The following is a 17,945-nucleotide window of genomic DNA, read 5'->3' as shown; positions in this document are numbered from 1 at the left end:
ATGTAGCTTACTTTCTCTATAATAGAATGCCTTTTCCTGTCTGTAATAGACAGACACAATGGGTTTTTTAATTTATTAGTTGGGATATTTTCTACCTTGGAACCCCGTAACTATTTTTTTTCTTTCTACTTTTTTCTGAGTGATTTGGAGTCTACCATGAAATTACAAGTATACCAATTTTCTAATCATTGGCAACTCTGTAATTATAGAAGAGTCCTTCTTGCACCAAGTGTTGTGGCTTCTGCTATAAATTATGAGTAATAAAGGCAGATTGTGGGTACTTTACATTAATTTAGTATGACAGTATTTTAGTTCTGAAAATTCATAAGATTTAAATCTGCAGCCAAACTAGATCCTATACTTTTACTCTTTTTCTTTCATTTCTTTTATTTGGACAGTGTGTTTTGGGAATACTGAGCACAAAAATGAGAACTTGAGGTACCTTGAATATGGTGGTCCTATGGGTTAGGCACAGTGTTGTACTTGTTGGGCAATAATATCTTTATCCTTTGGTTTCCTCATCTATAAAGTAGAAATGCTGATACCTACTTTACTTCTTTCAGGTACTGTTATAAAAAATCTAATGTGGAAAATCATTGTAAAGCACTATGTAAATATAAAACATCAGTGTTAACTTTTTAAAAATCCTCCCCTGAGGATTTTTTCCATTGCTTGTAGATAGAGACAGGGGATAGAAGAGGGAGGAAGAGAGAGAGAGAGAGAAAGAGATATATATTTAGAGAGATTGATATGAGAGAGATACATCGATTGGTTGATTCCCACATGCACCCCGACTGGGGCCAGGTCATGAACCTGTAACCCTGTTCCCTTGACCAGTAGTCGAACCTGCAACCCTTCAATGTGTGGGTTGATGCTCTAACCAATGGGAAACACTAGCCAGGGGAGTATTAACATATTTTTACTTGTACATTAATTCCATGAGAGAGCAACAATATTAGAATTATAGAACACCAATGCTAAAAGGAACCAACATTTTTTAATAATTCTTATGTCTTCTGTATGTTTTTTTCATCTTTTTATACCATTTAAGTTATAAGTCAACATTCAGGGATGACCCCTTAAAGCTTGCAGCTTGTGATCTCACCCACTTCCTGCAGAATACTGAGCTGCCATATGCTGTGTCTCCTACCACTCTCTGCTCTCTATCACACAATCTGTTTACCCTTATTTTTCTTTGAATACTGATAGCTCTGAGTAAGTGACCCTATCCACTGAACCAAGAATAAGTCCTCCTTCCTTTTGGCCTTGTTTTGTTGAAAATCATCAGCTTTCTTTGCACCTTTAGTCTTTTTCTTCCATAATGCTTCCTCTGCTAACCAAAGCACTCAAGTTTTTACCAGCATTTAAAGAGAGGGAGGAGGGAGTTGAAGAGAGTCAGAGACAGTGAGAGTGTGTGACAATGAGAGTTTAGAAATATAATCTAGATATTCTCTGTCTACTGCCTCTTAATTATGTCTTAGTCCCTTTGGAATTGGTTTTCACTTTTATCACTTCTTACAGATACTGCTCTGAAAAGTCAACCGTGATCTTCCCCCAACCCAGTGGCCTTCTCTCAGTAATTATCCTTCTTGGAACTTTCATGACTCTTCCTCTACTGCTTGAAACTCTGCATCCTTTTTCTTTTGACTTGTTTGACCTTTCAGTCTTTTGATTGCTTCACTTTTACCACCTTCTGACACCCAAGTGTGAACATTGCCCCAAAGTTAGTGCTTAGTATATGTTATTTTTCAAAAATAGTATGATACATTATCTGTATATATGATAGGATTGTACACTTGAGACATGTATAATCTTTTTAACCAGTGTCACTCCAATAAATTTAATTTAAAAATACATTACATTAATAAATAAAAGTTAATGTGAAATATTTTGTTTTGTCTTTTTTTCTCTACAATTTTTCCTATTGTGAGACCTATTCACTCCTATAGTTTTAACTAAAACTTATATGAAGTCTTCCATAATAACATTTCTAAGTCCCTTCAACAGCTATAACATTTTTCCCCAAATTCAAGCCAATTTCTTAGATCTGTCAGGAGCCACTGGTTTCCCAAACCTATCGATATGGACAGAAGGACACATGCTCAGCCATTTGGTGCCAGACTTTTTTCTCCCAGATCTGTAGCCCCAGAATTATCTTTGATTCCCCCCTCATCCTACATGTTCATACAGTTGCCAAGTCTTAGAGTTTCTGTTAGTTTTTTCTCATACCTGTTTCTTCTTTTTCTACCACCACCATTCTAGATCAGTTCTTTATTACCTCACTCGTAGGCCATTGCCATTGGTCATTTGCAGAGCTTCCCCAATCCCAGTCCTTCTGTGCAGCTGCCAGATTAATGCTCACATTACCTATAATGTGCTCCATTATCATTCAAGTTCAGCAAATCCTCAGACTAACATGTCCAAACCTTCCTTAGACTTAAACTTCTTTGTGTTCCCTGTGTTTGGATCCCAATATACTATTTTTTGTTCTCTTAACATGCTGTATACTTTTCCGTTTCTATGTCTTTGTTCTTCCTCTTACACTTCTCTTATTATAGGAAATACAAGCTGAGGAGAAAGTGGCCCCTTATAAAAGGGTGGTCCCTCCACATGTAGTTGAGAAAGACTGTATGGAATAAAAACCATTATTGATGAGAGGGTATTACTCATGTGAATGGTGTAGGGACAGTCAAATGGTAAGAATCTCTGTTCTCTGTTGAATTATGTTCCTGAAGTGTTTGTCATTTGACACCATACCCCAGCAGATTCATAGGAAGCAAAACCATAGTCATACATTCTGGTGTTATGTTTGTAAGATTGTATTTTTTTTTTTTTTTTCAGAGAGAGGAAGGGAGATGGAGAGAGAGAAATATCAATGATCAGCTACCTACCGCACACCCTCTGCTGGGGATCAAGCTCATAACCCAGGCATGTGCTCTGACCTGGAATTGAACTGTGACCTCCTAGTTCATGGGTCGACGCTAAACCACTAAGGCACATTGGCCAGGCTCTTTGTATTATTGATTGAGAGATGTCCTTAATTGAGATCAGATATTGTCAGTAATGACCAAAGAAAGTTACCTTGTTTTTCAGTTACAATTATTTTGATGGGCAAGCACATTTTTATTTTTAAGTGTTTGTTTGTGAAATATCTATAATAGAGAAATATTTTAAGTCTAGTCCTTTTTGTGAAATAATTCTTTTGCCCCAAATAATTGGGTTTTAAAAATTTTTGGCATTTGTTCTGAGATAGATTATGGATAAGAATGGAAAGAACTGCCCTAACTGGTTTGGCTCAGTGGATAGAGCGTTGGCCTGCGGACTCAGGGGTCCCGGGTTCGATTCCGGTCAAGGGCATGTACCTTGGTTGTGGGCACATACCCAGTAGGGAGTGTGCAGGAGGCAGCTGATCGATGTTTCTCGCTCATCAATGTTTCTGGCTCTCTATCCCTCTCCCTTCCTCTCTGTAAAAAATCAACAAAATAAAATTTAAAAAAAGAATGGAAAGAACTATTTTCTACCCTATTTGAGATGTAGGAAACAAGTTTTACTTGTGTTTTCACAAGTATTTATGTATGTTGCAATTATATAACTTAAGTGAATATCGTAGAATATTGGTTTTTTACTCTTGAAATTCAAAGCTTTGCCTCTTTAAATTTATATCTTTCCCAGTTTAGTTGATGACGTTTTAAGTTCTCCAGAATAGAAATATTATTTGACTTCATTTGAAATCTTTAAATAATAGTAAAGTCCATTAAGCAAGCTTTCTTATTGAAGTAGATATAATTTAATAGGGTAGAATTGTTTAACAGTTTAGACTAATTTTTAACTTACAAAGAAGCCTTAATTTATTGATAATGTACTTTTTTGTTTTAAAGCACAGTGTGTGAGCCTCAGATTTTTAAAATCAAAATTGTTAGATGATTTGAAGGCAAGTCTTTAAATGGTACTTGCTTGGTAATTCTAATTGAAAATATTCCATGCAAATATCTTGCTCAGTGAGGCTAAAAGTTAGCCTTGAATTTTTGTTGATTACACAGCACGGCATGGGTTTAACAAACTTTACATATTTAACCTGTTCTGTGGTTTAAATTTCAAACCTCTTTGTGATAGTTTCCTCTTAGGGAGCATATTTGGTGCTTGTCGTGTAAGATCTTTTTTTCTCTACTTGCTTTTTTAAAAAAAAATCAGCATGAAAATGAGCATGCATAATGCATAAAAAATCTTTACAGATATATTTACAGATATAATACAAACATAATTTTGTTTGTATTATTTGGAGCTTAATAAGAATTTCCAGGATCTTTTATTATTTGAAATGACATATATTAAATAAAAAATTAGTTTCTTAACCCTGTAACTTTGTATTTCATTTTGAGAATGTTGATGTGTTGAGGTGTATAATCGAATACCATAGAAACAAAATGGGAACTTGAGGGTGATGAATTGATAACTAGGTATTTTTGTAGTGAGATTTTAAGATCAGTTACTGTTGTCCTTATAAAAGACTAATACAGTCACTCAGCTGTTAAAAACCTAATTCTCTATTTAAAAAAATATATACAAAAACAAATTATCTGTGTTTCTGCCTGATATCTTCTCAAGTACTAACACAATGGAAACAGTGGGTGATCTGTCAATGTGTTTGGTTTGTCAATGATGGTTTTGTATAAATATTGGGAGGGTAAGGAATAAAATTCACACAGTAAAATATGATTTCATCTGCCTTTTCTCTGCAGCTCCATGGCTCATGCTGCGGTGTGAAATTCTCATTTTACACACTTTGCAGGCGGAGCACATGAATTATGCATTGAGCAAGAAAAATCTCCTGCCTCAAGTCCTATATGCATTTACCCAGGTTCTGTCTCTATTACCAAGATGAATTGCAAATGGAGAAATGTTTGATGGAATAGGGCTCTTAACTTCTTTGTTTAGAATTCAGATTTTTATTTTTATAGTAGATCCTTTAAGTATGAAAATGTTTTGAACTTACTATGGATTTTTTAAAATGAAAAATGAAATATAACATAAGAGAGGAATGCCAAGCACATCATGAAGCTTTTTATAGCCTTGATTCAAAATGCAAGGCTTTTTCAATTTAGTAGAAATGACCATTATCTATTGCTAATGTTGTATTTCAGTCATTGGTTATTTGCTGTTCTCAGAAAGTCAATGAAATTCTGTCCTTTTGAGAACCATTTTTTCTTTATGTTTTAGGTTTTAAACCAATTTCACATGCAGCTCTGTCCTGTGTTGTATGTGACCTGATGTGTGTTTAATAGATATTGTTACAAACTCTTAGCTGTGAAGTAGAAAATAAGGTATAGACTTGCCTGCAGTTTTAACTTTATCTCAATTGGAAAGGTTTCTAATTTTTCAGGTAGGGAGGTTACAGTTCCATAAAGACAGTCATGCACCATTGTAGCTTATAGGAAGCTACACCCATTGTGCTCAGCATAGCATGTTGATAAGTCACAGGGTGATAAGCTCTTTTTGTTATACATTCTTTCTTCACAAGGATGATATTGTAGTTGAGATGACATTTGCTTTCTGAGCCTGTTTTTGTTACTTACAGCTTTTACATTTCAGCTTCAAAACTAACATTTCTTCTTTTTTTTCCCGTACCCCTAGAAATTGTTATTCATTTGAGGTGTGGGGAGAGGGGTAAATGCTGTTTATAATAACTAATGAAAATTAAAACCCATCTAGTTGATTTGGAGTTTTCGATGGCAGAAATAATTAACTTGAAAAAAAATCAATGCAGATGTTTTTATTTAGTGTTTTAATATGTATTATTGTGTGAGTCTTGAAAATATTTTTTTCTGAGTATTGGCAGTAGGGGAAAAACAAACAGAACTTAAAATCTTTTTAAAATGTTACCTAACATGAAATTTGGTGTATTGCTCTTGTTCACGTAGGCATGGTGTAGTAATAGCTTGCTAAATTTTCGTGGTTAGAAAAAATACTTCAAACATATTTGTAATAATTTACATATACAATAAGCTATAAATTCCTTTGATAAATTATAAGTTATCTGAAGTAGGGACTATGTCTGTTTTGGGTATGTTATTTCCATTGCTTAGCACAGAATCTGATACATATTAAAAATTCTATATATATCTATTAACGAATGAATGAATGAATGAATGAATGAACAAACAAAACAATTTAGCAAAAACTTAAGTTTTGGCCTTTAATTTGAGAAGATTTAATGCAAAAAGAAGGTAAACATTATAAAGAGAAGTGATGACCTTGATTCAAATACATCTATTTAACACCCTAATCTTTGTTTGTCTTTAATTGATGATGCTACTCCGTACTGCACTTAATTTTTTTTTAAAAGATTACACATTTTTTTCTGAATCTCTAAGCAAACTATGTATACCTCAGGCTTAGAGACACTTTTCTAGTCCATGGTTATCCAAGTTTCAAAAATATAGTAGACTGAATAAGCAAATCTGAGGTAGAAGAAGCCCTAATTATGTGCAGGTATGTTTTGAAATACTTCTCTCCCCAAAGGACAACAGTAAAGAAACTTAGTGAATTCTTTTCATCCTAAAGAGCAGGAACCTGAAAATGTCTGGTCAGGCCCACTTACAGATTTTAATGAATACATTTGGCAGAAGAAGTCTGACACAACCAACCCCATGTTGAAATATTAAGTACCTGGTACCATGTATGTCACAAATTACATCTCAGCAAGGCTGAACTATCACATGCCATTGACCATCTCATATATTGTTTGTTTTTTTCTTAAATCAACTTGCTTAAAAATTATTTTCAAGAATATTTGTACTCTTTCTAACAAAGAGCCACATTACTTTTTTTTTTCTTTTTTTTAGAGAGAGAGAGGAAGGAAGAGAGAGAAACTGACTTGTTGTTATACTTACTTATGGATTTGTTGGTTTCTCCTATGTGCTTTTACCGGAGATCAAACCCTCAACCTTGGCATATTGGAGCAACACTCTAACCAACTGAGCAACCTGGCCAGGGCCATGTTACATTTTTTATGTTAGCAAAACGTTGTCCGATTATAAAATAATTCTTTCCCTTTAAGTTTTCTTTTGAAGGTTTATAATCTTTAAACACAAAATATTTTAAAATAATTAACAGTTTGCATGGTGGTTAAGAAATACCGTATGCTAACCAAAATAAAAATTTTGTTTCAAAACAACCATTTTGTGTACCTACATAGAAGTTTGTTTTTCTTATAAGATTATGCAGAGGAAAAACGTTTGTTTTAAAACATAAAGGACTACCTCATAGGTTTTTTTAAATAGAACATGCAATAAATTATATATTTCTTATTTTATAGGAGAAAGAAACAAAAATAAAGCAAGATAGAAATCTTGTTACCAAAGATGTTTCACTTCTTGATCTAGATGATTGTAAGTATTAAAACTTTTTCTTCTGTGTTTAGTGACATGTTTTATTTTTGGAGTAACTTTCATTTACATGTCTCAAAGTATATTAACATCTATTATAAAAAAATTATAGATACATATAGCAAGAAAATTTTAGAAATTGGTTTTATTAGTATCTTTTAATCTATTTAATATCTTTATTAGTATCTTTTAATCTAATCTATGTGTTACTTGAATAAATATAATTGTTCAGACAAAAGTGCACAAATTATTTTTAAGATCTTTTGCTTTAGTAATTTATACTTGTTTTAGTAAATAATTATCTGTATTTTACAACTTCCTACATTGTTAAATGTTGACTGTGGGGATTGAAACATTTAACTTAAGGAGGTAGGGAATTAGGAAAGTAATTACAAATATAAAGTACACCACCGTCTTCCACTTGCCACACTTTTGATGGAAACAGAATTAGGTACAAAAAGCTTTCGGAGGCCAGTATAGCAATACCTATCAGTATTTTAACTGCAAAAAAATCTTTGTCTCAGCACACCCACTTCTAAGAACTTAGAATCATACAAATATACTAACCCAGGTGTGCAAAGATATATACCCATCTTCTCCTTTGTTGTGAGAAAGAGATAGTGGAATTGACTTTGTTGGTAGGTACATTTTGCACTACAAGAGTAACAAGTAAGACTTAATGAATATTAAACTACTATCATTTTTCAATATAGTTTTCCCGTGCTAAAGGTGAGTTATGTTTGTAGGTTGTTTCATTCTTATAAACAGAACATAAAGCTGTTGTATTTATATCATTTACCTGGACTGTTTCATGACAAATTCCTTAATATAGGGAAATCAAAATATATGATACAGAGACATACTTAATGTAGAGAAATTAAAATAAAATTGGAGCCAAATTTGGATAATTTTTCATGTATTGGCGAAGATTTTAAAGTTTACATCATTTTTTAACTATTGGCGAAGATTTTAAAGCAACATCCATTATTGCAAAGGTTTAGGGAAACCGGCATTCTCCATATGTTTTTGATAGGCATATAAATAGGTGTAGCTTTTTGGAGTCATTTTAACAATATCTATTAAAATTTAAATTGTATACACCTACCAATTTTGACCTAGCAATTCTTTTCTAGGAATTTATCTTACAGATGTAGTCAGGGATCCAGATACCTGAACAGGTAACAACTTATATAATAGATATAATAGAGTTGCAAAGTATAGTAACAAAATGAGGGAAACAAAAAGCTACAGAGGCTTGTGGCAGGAGTATGATCTACACTTACAGATACAGACAAGTGGAGTGTTATGGGAGAAAAGCATTATTGATAATGGTTCTTAAAATATTGACTTCATTTTATACTACTTATTAGCCTGCATATATTAGTTCTCTGTTGTCCATGGCAAGCAGTTTGTTGATCAAAAATTAAAAAGTTATTCTCCATTTGCATATGTTCTAAGCTGTGAGAATTTGATAAGTTTTGAAAGGGGGGCAGAGCCCTAGCAGGTTTAGCTCAGTGGATAGAGCATTGACCTGCAGACTGAAGGGTCCTGGGTTTGATTCTGGTCAAGGGCACATGCCCAAGTTGCGGGCTTGATTGCCAGTCGGGGGTGTGCAGGAGGCAGCCAGTCAGTGATTCTCTCTCATCATTGATGTTTCTGTCTCTCCTTCTCCCTTCCTCTCTGAAATCAATAAAAAAAAATTTTAAAAAGGAATTTAAAAGGGGGGGCGTCTTGTTTCATATAAGAGGCACATCATAATCTACAGAGGTTATTTGTTCGGTACACACTACATACCAGGAAAACTGGAAGTACTGAATTTATCTGTCTTCATTCAGAAAACATTTATTAAATAAACACTTGCTATGATCTAGGTAATCTGCTACATGCTGGAGTACGGATACAACATTGTCCCTACCCAAGGAACTCTCAGAATGTCATAGGTGAAACACATAAAGTGGCCATTAGATTGACACATTATAAATAAAATGAGATAGAGATATGCCCAGAATGCTGTTGGGTATTGGAGTACCGAACCCACCTAGCAGTTTCCAGATGTAGCATAAGGCTTGAGCTGAGTGTAAGAATTAGTAAGCAGTTGGAGGTAGGAGAAGAAAGTAAGGGAAGTAACTGCAAGGAAGAGTAAGAGCTCTCTAGTGCCTGAAGTAATCATTGTTTCTCTCTGAGGAAATGTACTTAGCAGCCCTAGCAATGGACTGGCTACTAAAAACAGTTCTGTGATTTGAATAAGTAACTTGATATTTCCTTACTCTATCTGTTGAAAATCAGAGCCCTTTAATCAATTGAGTTCATTTGTGTCTCATTTTATTCATTTGTAAAGTAAAAAATAAATGGCTGATAATTTCTACAGTTCCATTAGGTTATGAAATTACATGACTATTTCATGAGGTCAGTTGATAATACATTAGAAAATATTTATGCTGAGGTAATGTATGGCCCTATGATAGATTAGGCTTAGAAGTAGCAATATGCCTTCTCTTTTCCAGTCATATTTTATGTTTATGGAAATTAAAATATTTTTAGTACCCCATACCATGTCATCACAATAGGATGATCATAAAGCAGCAATCATATTCTGGTGCTCTTTTATAGGAAATGTAAACCTATGTAATTACACTATTACTACAACTAACTAATTGTGAAGACTTTTAAAAATTTATATCACCCGACAGTAATCATGCTTCAGATATGCCTTATCATATGTGATATCATATTGTTGAGTAAATTGCAGTACAGGCAGTAGCGTGGAGTGGCTAAGAGGACAATGGGGCCTGTCTGAGTTCAAATCCCAGTTCTTTTACTTACTAGCTATGTAACTTTGGGCATGTTATTTAATCTCTTGTGCTTTAGTTGCTTTATCTATAAAATTGGGATAATAGCAATACTTTTTTAGAAGCATTAGTAGGATTAAATTAGTTGATAAATGTAAAAGCACTTAAAGCTGTGCTTGGCACGTGATAAGCATATGTAAGGGTGAGCTATGATGGACAGAGATGATGCCAACAAAGATGCCAACCAGTTAAATGACTTCACATTAAATTATTATATGTGAAAGTTTTACTTCTTAAAGTTTAAAGCAAAACTTTAATCAGAAAAATAATTATATAATTATTTTATTAAATATATTTTAATAAAGAAAACTTTTTGTAGAGGTTTTTTCCCCCTCTGAACTTAATGGAACTGGCAAAAGCCCTGTATGCTACCAAAAATATTTTAATTTCTTATTTTAAAAAAAAGGAAGAAAAATTAAAAATGGGTTTTAATCCAAATACCTGGGTTTACATTCTGACAATCAGTTCAAGTTCTTTTCGAATTCCTCTTCCCCCAGACTGAATCATACTGACACAGTTTTGTTATTTGCTTCTTTCTCTTTTTATCATACACATTCCTTTCCATGCCATAAATATTCTTTAACAACCTTATTTTTAATGACTGCATGGTTATTCTTTATATTGTTGTAATAAATTCTCTTTAACAGGTTTACTATTATTACACATGTAACATGTTTCCATTTTTTGCTATCATAATCAGTGAAGCAATACACATCACCATAAGTATATTATTGCATTATCTCCATGACTGTTTCCTTAAGATAAATTCCCAGGAGTAGAATTGCTGGGACAAACACTTTAAAGAATTTTGTTGGTAAAATTGCCTTCCACAAAGCTTATACGACCTTATACAGTATTAGTATGAGAGTGCCAGATTCCTTATACCCTTACCTTTGCTGAAATTTGTGTTATTTAAAAATTGCCTTTGCCAATATGATAGGTGGAAATGGTATCTCATTTTAATTTCTATGCCATGTTATTTAAAAAAAAAACTGCATAGAGTCATTTTGTTTTTTACACATTAATTAAATACTTCAGCATAGTCAGCTGGCCTCAGAATCCAATTTAGAATAAACTTTCAGTGTCAGCTTTCATCTTGCCAGACCTGTTAACAGATGTGCAATCATTTCCTTAATACCAGAGCCTCTACCTTCTAAAATGATATTAAAAGCCTATCTTTAAGAGTCAAACTTGTCTGTGATATGAATTTTCCTCTCTAGTCTTGGATACCTTTTTCCTAAGTCTTTAGCTGAGCCATAGTTGAAATGAGAGGCTTTCTTAACTCACTTTTTATTATTAAACATGGGCATGTAATATTATGGATGGATGGATGGATGGATGGATGGGTGGATGGATGGATGGATGGATGGACAGACAAACATGCATTTAGAATCCACCAGAAAAGTTACCTGCTGCTTGGAAAGACAACATATTTTGATCCAAGTTAGAAGTACCCATTTCTAGTCCTACTGTGGTTCTGCATTCACTTGTTTTATGACCTTGGCAAGCCTTGATCTCCTTATGCCTCAGTTTACAATTTCTTTAGTATAAATGTCTTTTCTGTCTTCTTACTGCCATTATCTTACTTCAGTCCTTTTCGCATCTTGCCAAAACTATTGTAAATTCTTCCTCACTCCAACCTAAATGTTTTTTCTTCAGTCTGTCCCTTATACTACCACTTGATATCCTCTTTTTGGTAGATTTTTAACTGTCCCTTTAGTGTACAAGATAAATCCAACCCTCTTAACTTTCCAATTTTCTACCTGTCAGCCTTTGTTTACATTTTTTTACCCAGTAATTAACCAATTTCTTTCTTTCCTCTTATTCAGATCCTATCTTACTGAAAAACTAGACTTCATTCCCTCCTATTCATGAAGCCTTCTCTTACCACCATATCCCCATTGATCTTTTTTTTTTTTTTTCCAACTCCCCATGGCACTTGCTTAACTGTACAGTGGTTTTCAACATATGTCTAAGGAAGCCTGAGGATCTGTAGCAGCGCTTCGGGCACAGCAAAGGAGTGCACATGAGGAAGCAAGGGCTCCATTTCCCCTTCACCCAGTCTCCACTGCTTTTCCTATTGTATATGTTGAGATTTTATTTAAGATTTCCTTTGAAATTTTTCTTCTTTTGGCAATATCATATGGACTGTATAGTTTTATTTTTTTACATTAAGCATGTGTATCTTTTTTATTAATTAGATGTTCAGTTATTTGAAGACAGGGAACATATCTTGAACCATAATTTGAACATTGTCTCGCCCTTGCTCTCATTCAAGAAATATTTATTGCTAACTTTATTAATTAATATTTGTTCTAATTTATGGGATATTGTGAGACTAAAATGAGAAAATGATGCTTTGAAAAATGATGTCAAATATAGTATTATTTTGGAGTGAGAATTTGAAGGAAGCTAAAACTTTTTTCACGTTTTCATTTATTTCATTCAGCAAACAGTTGAGCAGTTACTTAGTACTAAAAAAAAAGTCTGCTTATACAGACTAGTGGAAATAAAAACATATAAAGACAAATTTGTATTATGAGAGAAATATGGTTGTAGAAGTATGTCCACACATTTCTGTGTAATAAGGAAGGCACATATAAGCTGTGTTTAGGTGAGTCAGGTTGTACTTTCCCTCTAAGTGGTATCTTAATGGGTAGAAGTTGCAAAGTGAACAAGGCAGAGAAGAACCTTCTAGGCAAAGGAAATAAAAATAAAAATAAATAAAAATAAAAAATAAAAAATAAAAGGCTCAAAGATATGAAGTAAGATCTTGGAAAATATTTGATGGCAGCTGATAAAATTGGAAGTAAGCTAGACCTGTGCTTTCCAATTTAGTGGCCACTGGCCATCCATAGCTACTAAAATTTAAATTGATTAAAAATAAAAATGCAGTTCTTTAGTCATTATAGCACCATTTCAAGAGTGCCTTAGGTGTGTATTTGCCTCTGGCCATCACATTGGACAGCTCACCTACAAAACATTTCCATCATCACAGAAAGTCCAATTGGATAATGCTGAGCTAGATTATAGAGCACCTTGTGCACTTAATTAAAGATTTGGACTTTTTGCAGGCAATTGTGAGCTTTTCAAGAGTCTTAAGGAGAGCCCTAACCAGTTTGGCTCAGTGGATGAAGCGTCGGCCTGTGGACTGAAAGGTCCCAGGTTCGATTCCAACTAAGGGCATGTACCTTGGTTGCGGGCACATCCCCAGTGGGAGGTGTGCAGGAGGCAGCTGATCAATGTTTCTCTCTCATTGATGTTTCCAACTCTCTATCCCTCTCCCTTCCATCTCTGTGAAAAATCAATGAAATATATTTTTTTTAAAAAAAAGTCTTGAGAGAAGTAACATAATCAGATTTGCATTTTTAAAAAATTTTCGCCGAAACCGGTTTGGCTCAGTGGATAGAGCGTCGGCCTGCGGACTGAAAGGTCCCAGGTTCGATTCCGGTCAAGGGCATGTACCTGGGTTGCGGGCACATCCCCAGTGGGGGATGTGCAGGAGGCGGCTGATCGATGTTTCTCTCTCATCGATGTTTCTGACTCTCTATCTCTCTCCCTTCCTCTCTGTAAAAAATCAATAAAATATATTTTAAAAAAATAAAAATTAAAAAAAAATAAAAAATTTTCAAACTTTCAGGTATCTGATCTCTAGTACTAGCACATAGCTTTTTTTAAAGAAATCGTTCCAATTTTTATTTATAAAATTAATCAAAACGACAATAGATTTACAGAACCATATATCAATAACAAACCTGGAAGGGAAGAAATATTCCAGAGACACCTTGAAAAGTTTCAAAGGAATACACACCAGGCTAAAAACCTACAGCTAAGCTGTGGCTGCACCACACGTTATATTTATTCCTGTATTTTTTCAGTAAGTTCTTACTTTATTTGCTTTTCTCTTTTCCAACTTGTCGAGGTTTGGCTTTGTGTTCAAAAAATTTTTTCCGATCTTTGTCCAGTTTTAGCCAGTGATAACCACCTTGATCGGGTGAATGCCCACGTGGACAGTTGTGCCATTAGCCTTCTCACGCTGCACCTGCTCGATGTAGATAACATACTTCTTCCTGTACATCTGCACTACCTTGTGATTTACTGACCATTGTAGTGTCCTCGAAACACCGAGACCTCGTGGTCTCTGCGAATGGGCATGGAGCGGACGCTGTACTTCTGCCGCAGCTCCTTGGAGAGCGGGGAAGCAGGATCTTGCGGCGTTGAAGTGGCGTTTCCGGTTTTTGCTGCGGACTTCCTGGTGACCTTCTGGCGCCGGAAGTGCTCCCTAGGTAGTACATAGCTTTTGCTGAAAGTATGATTAGAAGGCAATTAGGTAGCCTGTGTCCCTATAATTATTACAGTGGAGATTAAAATAAAGTATTTAAACACTCTTTTAAGACTTCTAACTAAACTGGAGAACTCCCTTGAAAGCTATTGTTATTCTTTACATTAGTCTGAAAAAAAAGTTTCTTTTTTTAATTTTTAATTTTTATTTCTTTGAAAAAAATGTTCCTTTACCTTTTTCTTTTAGTGAAGTTGCTGGATGATAAATGTTAATGATAATGTTATGTGATAAAAATTTTCAAAAATTATTACTCAAGATATTTATATCCTTATTTTGTTATAGGATTTGCCATTATGTTTTGAAAGCTAAGACTAATAATTGCCATGACTTGTTAATAACTTGACTACATCAAGATGTTAAATAGCATTGCCATAAATTTATTAATCAATGTAATTTAATTAGACTTACTAACAAAATAAAAATGTTGCTTTTAATAATATGAATTAAATTTTCATGCACATTTGCTAATTTGGGCCTTTTCTTCCAGTTAACCCGGTATCTGTTCCAGTTACACGTCCCACACCAGCTCTTTCTCCAAGCCTGATAGCTGATCTTGAAGGTTTAAATTTGTCAACTTCTTCATCAGTCATCAACGTAAGTAATTTTCAAAATATATTAACTCAGTTTTTAAATGATGCCATTGAATCGGTTTTATTAAAATACAAAGAATTGAAGTAGATTCTTAGTTACCTCCTCTAACACGTGCATTTTTTATTTGACCTTTTTCATTCTGTAAATATTTTTTAATTTGCTCTACTCAAACCATCTCAATTTACTTCTGCAAAGTTATCCACATTTAATTATGTGTACATTTTTCTCTGGCACTGTTCTCCATCTGTAATATATAAGGATTCTTTGACACTTTGAATTAGTTTATATACATAAATTTCTACCATAAAGAATTATTGTCTACATTAACAGACTTTTATTTTCACAATCATTCTGTTTCTACCATGCTGTTTTTTTTTTTTACCTTAGGCTATTAAAATTATGGGACTGTTTTCATTTGAAAATTCAATATTGTGTTTTTCTCTCAGTTGTATCATTGTGCATTTACTTACATGCTTTGGTGTCTAAATTCTTTAGTGTTATTTATGGGGTGTGATTGGAAGAGAGGCCAGAGGTTTGCCTATCTCAAATAATGCCTCCTCCATCAGCCTGTTATAGAATCTGAAACTGTAATCACTTTTTATTTTTATTTTTTAATTGACTTTAGGGAGAGAGAGAAACATCGATTTGTTGTCCCATTCATTCATGCATTCATTGATTGATTTTTGTGTATGCCTTGACCAGAGATTGAACCCACAACCGTGGCATATTGGGATGATGCTCTATCCAACTGAGTTACCAACTGAGTCAAACTTTTTGAAAAAATAAATTTTAATTTTTTAAATTAATTTAAGAGAGAGATGAAGGGAAAGAAAGAACAAGAACTTTTTCTGTGTTAGCATATTAGATCACTAACCTTCCACCCTAAATCAGGTGTGCTGCCTAGGACATATAATCCACTTGGCCTCCTGTTAATTTGTGTCAGAAATCTAACAAACTAGGAGATAGAACCGTGAGTTCTGATGGGAGCACAGGTAGCTTGAATAGATCTGGTGCATCACTGGTTCCAGGGCTGGCAGGGGTGTGTAATTGGTGACCTGAGCTGCCCTGGAGCATAAAGCTGCTCTCTGCTGGAGTGGGAGAGAGGAGTGCCCAATTCTTGCAGATTATTGCTATAAATTTCCCCTTCGATGCAAGTGTGATTGCAAGGTCATGAAATACTCAGAAGAGCTACATGCATTTCTGTTTAGCATTGGTCAGCTCACTTAGAAAGTATAGGTGAAACTATTAAGCTTATAATGTTGTTTTTAAGCTGTAGAGTGCAGTTATCTTCTAACCACTCAGAAATGAGCAAGAACCGTATTTGGGATTTTAGTTTGCCTTTTTTTTTTTTCTAAAAGGACAACGTAGATTAAAAGAGATGGGGGCAAAGCAGTGAAAATAAGCAGTTAAGTCTTTCACTTATTTAAGTAATAAATATTTATTGAGTATTTGTGGTAGGCTGTAAAGAGAAAGTGGTAATAAAAAAACCTAGAGTGAAGCAGTTAGTCATTCAGGGGAAAGGAGGCCCCTAAAAACTTGGGAGGTAGTAAAGTAGTGGATAAACCTCTTGGGCTGATATTAGATAACCAGGGTGCAAATCCTTACTTGGTAATTTACTAGTTATGTTATTTGGGGCAAATTGGTAGGTAACTTTTCTGTACCTCAGTTTCCTATGAAGATAATATCTAACTCACAGGATTGTTGTGAGATTAATGAGATAATAAATGTAAAGCTGTTAAAACAGTGACTGGCACATTGTCATTGCTCAGTCAATATTAACTAATATTTTCACAAGTGATGTGATAATGGACCCTGAGTAGACTCTTACACTTTATTAGCTATAAGAAGAAGGCAGTTGTGATTAGAAAAGTTATAGTAAATTTTAATTCATTACAAAGTAATTGAAGGATTCACCTTTTTAAATTAAGGAAAATATGTATTGGAATGGTCTCTTCAAAGGAAAAGAAAAGCACTCTATCCAAAGTGCGCACAAACCAACTCCCGGTGGTGCGGCTAGTGAAGCAAGATCGTAACACTCATCCCCACAAGCTAAGAGAATGGTCAAACAGTAGTAATAAGAATGGCAACCAGAAATGCTCCAGCACCATACATGAGGAAAGGGGTAGATCTTTAAACAAAGAAAAGTAGAACTTTGAAAAGGTTTATTTATGTAGAAATAAATTGAATAGTCTGACACAGAATGGCTCCTAATCTCACCTCCAGCCCTCAAAACAGTACTTTAAAAAGAACATGAGCAACAAACTGTGAGTTTTCTCATTGTGTGTACAAATTTAGAAAGACGTGGGCTAAAGACATCAGAGGAGAACTCAAAGGAAAACTCTTAAAAATTATAGCCCTCATATAATGATGTGGGTCCTCAACAAATATAGAGGAGCCTTTTGGATCTTGAAATGAACTTCATAGGTGAGAGTACATCCATAATTTCAAAATCAACATGTTGCCCTAATTGAATAGAAAGAAATAAAAGTAGTCTACGCTAATAAAAGACAAAGATGCCAATTGACCATACCTTCGCTACACCCAAGCCATGCCCATCAGCCAATCAAAGCGACTATATGCAAATTAACCCAACCAAGATGGCAGCCGGCGGCCACAGAGCTGGAGCAAGCAGGAGGCTTGGTTGCCCCAGCGATGGAGGAAGCAAAGCTTCCAGCCTGCTATGGCTGGCTGTGGCCTCCACAAAAGGCAACAAAGTTTCAATTATAGAAGCTAAATAAATCACAGGTACCTCCTTCCAGCCAGCCTCCACTGGGAGCT

The 17,945-nt window shown here is 34.5% G+C and overlaps 1 protein-coding gene across 3 annotated transcripts in view; it reads left to right on the top strand.

Annotated features, from left to right (window-relative positions):
* AP3B1 (adaptor related protein complex 3 subunit beta 1) overlaps positions 1–17,945 on the top strand; it is a gene marked incomplete at its 3' end in the record, with an annotated part of 192,857 nt that overhangs the window by 112,194 nt on the left and 62,718 nt on the right. For all 3 annotated transcript variants that reach the window (XR_013995856.1, XM_081088790.1, XM_081088791.1), the window contains exons 21-22: positions 7,316–7,388; positions 15,064–15,170. Coding sequence is in view for 2 of the 3 variants with exons in the window: in XM_081088790.1 (XP_080944916.1) it covers positions 7,316–7,388; positions 15,064–15,170 (180 nt within the window). The remainder of the gene's footprint in view (positions 1–7,315; positions 7,389–15,063; positions 15,171–17,945) is intronic.

Source organism: Myotis nattereri (genome assembly GCF_964212035.1).
Source record: "Myotis nattereri genome assembly, chromosome: 4".
In the NCBI taxonomy this organism is placed as follows: Eukaryota; Metazoa; Chordata; class Mammalia; order Chiroptera; family Vespertilionidae; genus Myotis; species Myotis nattereri.
Note: the sequence above shows the minus strand (reverse complement) of the source record. Positions and strands in the feature narration are given on the sequence as shown.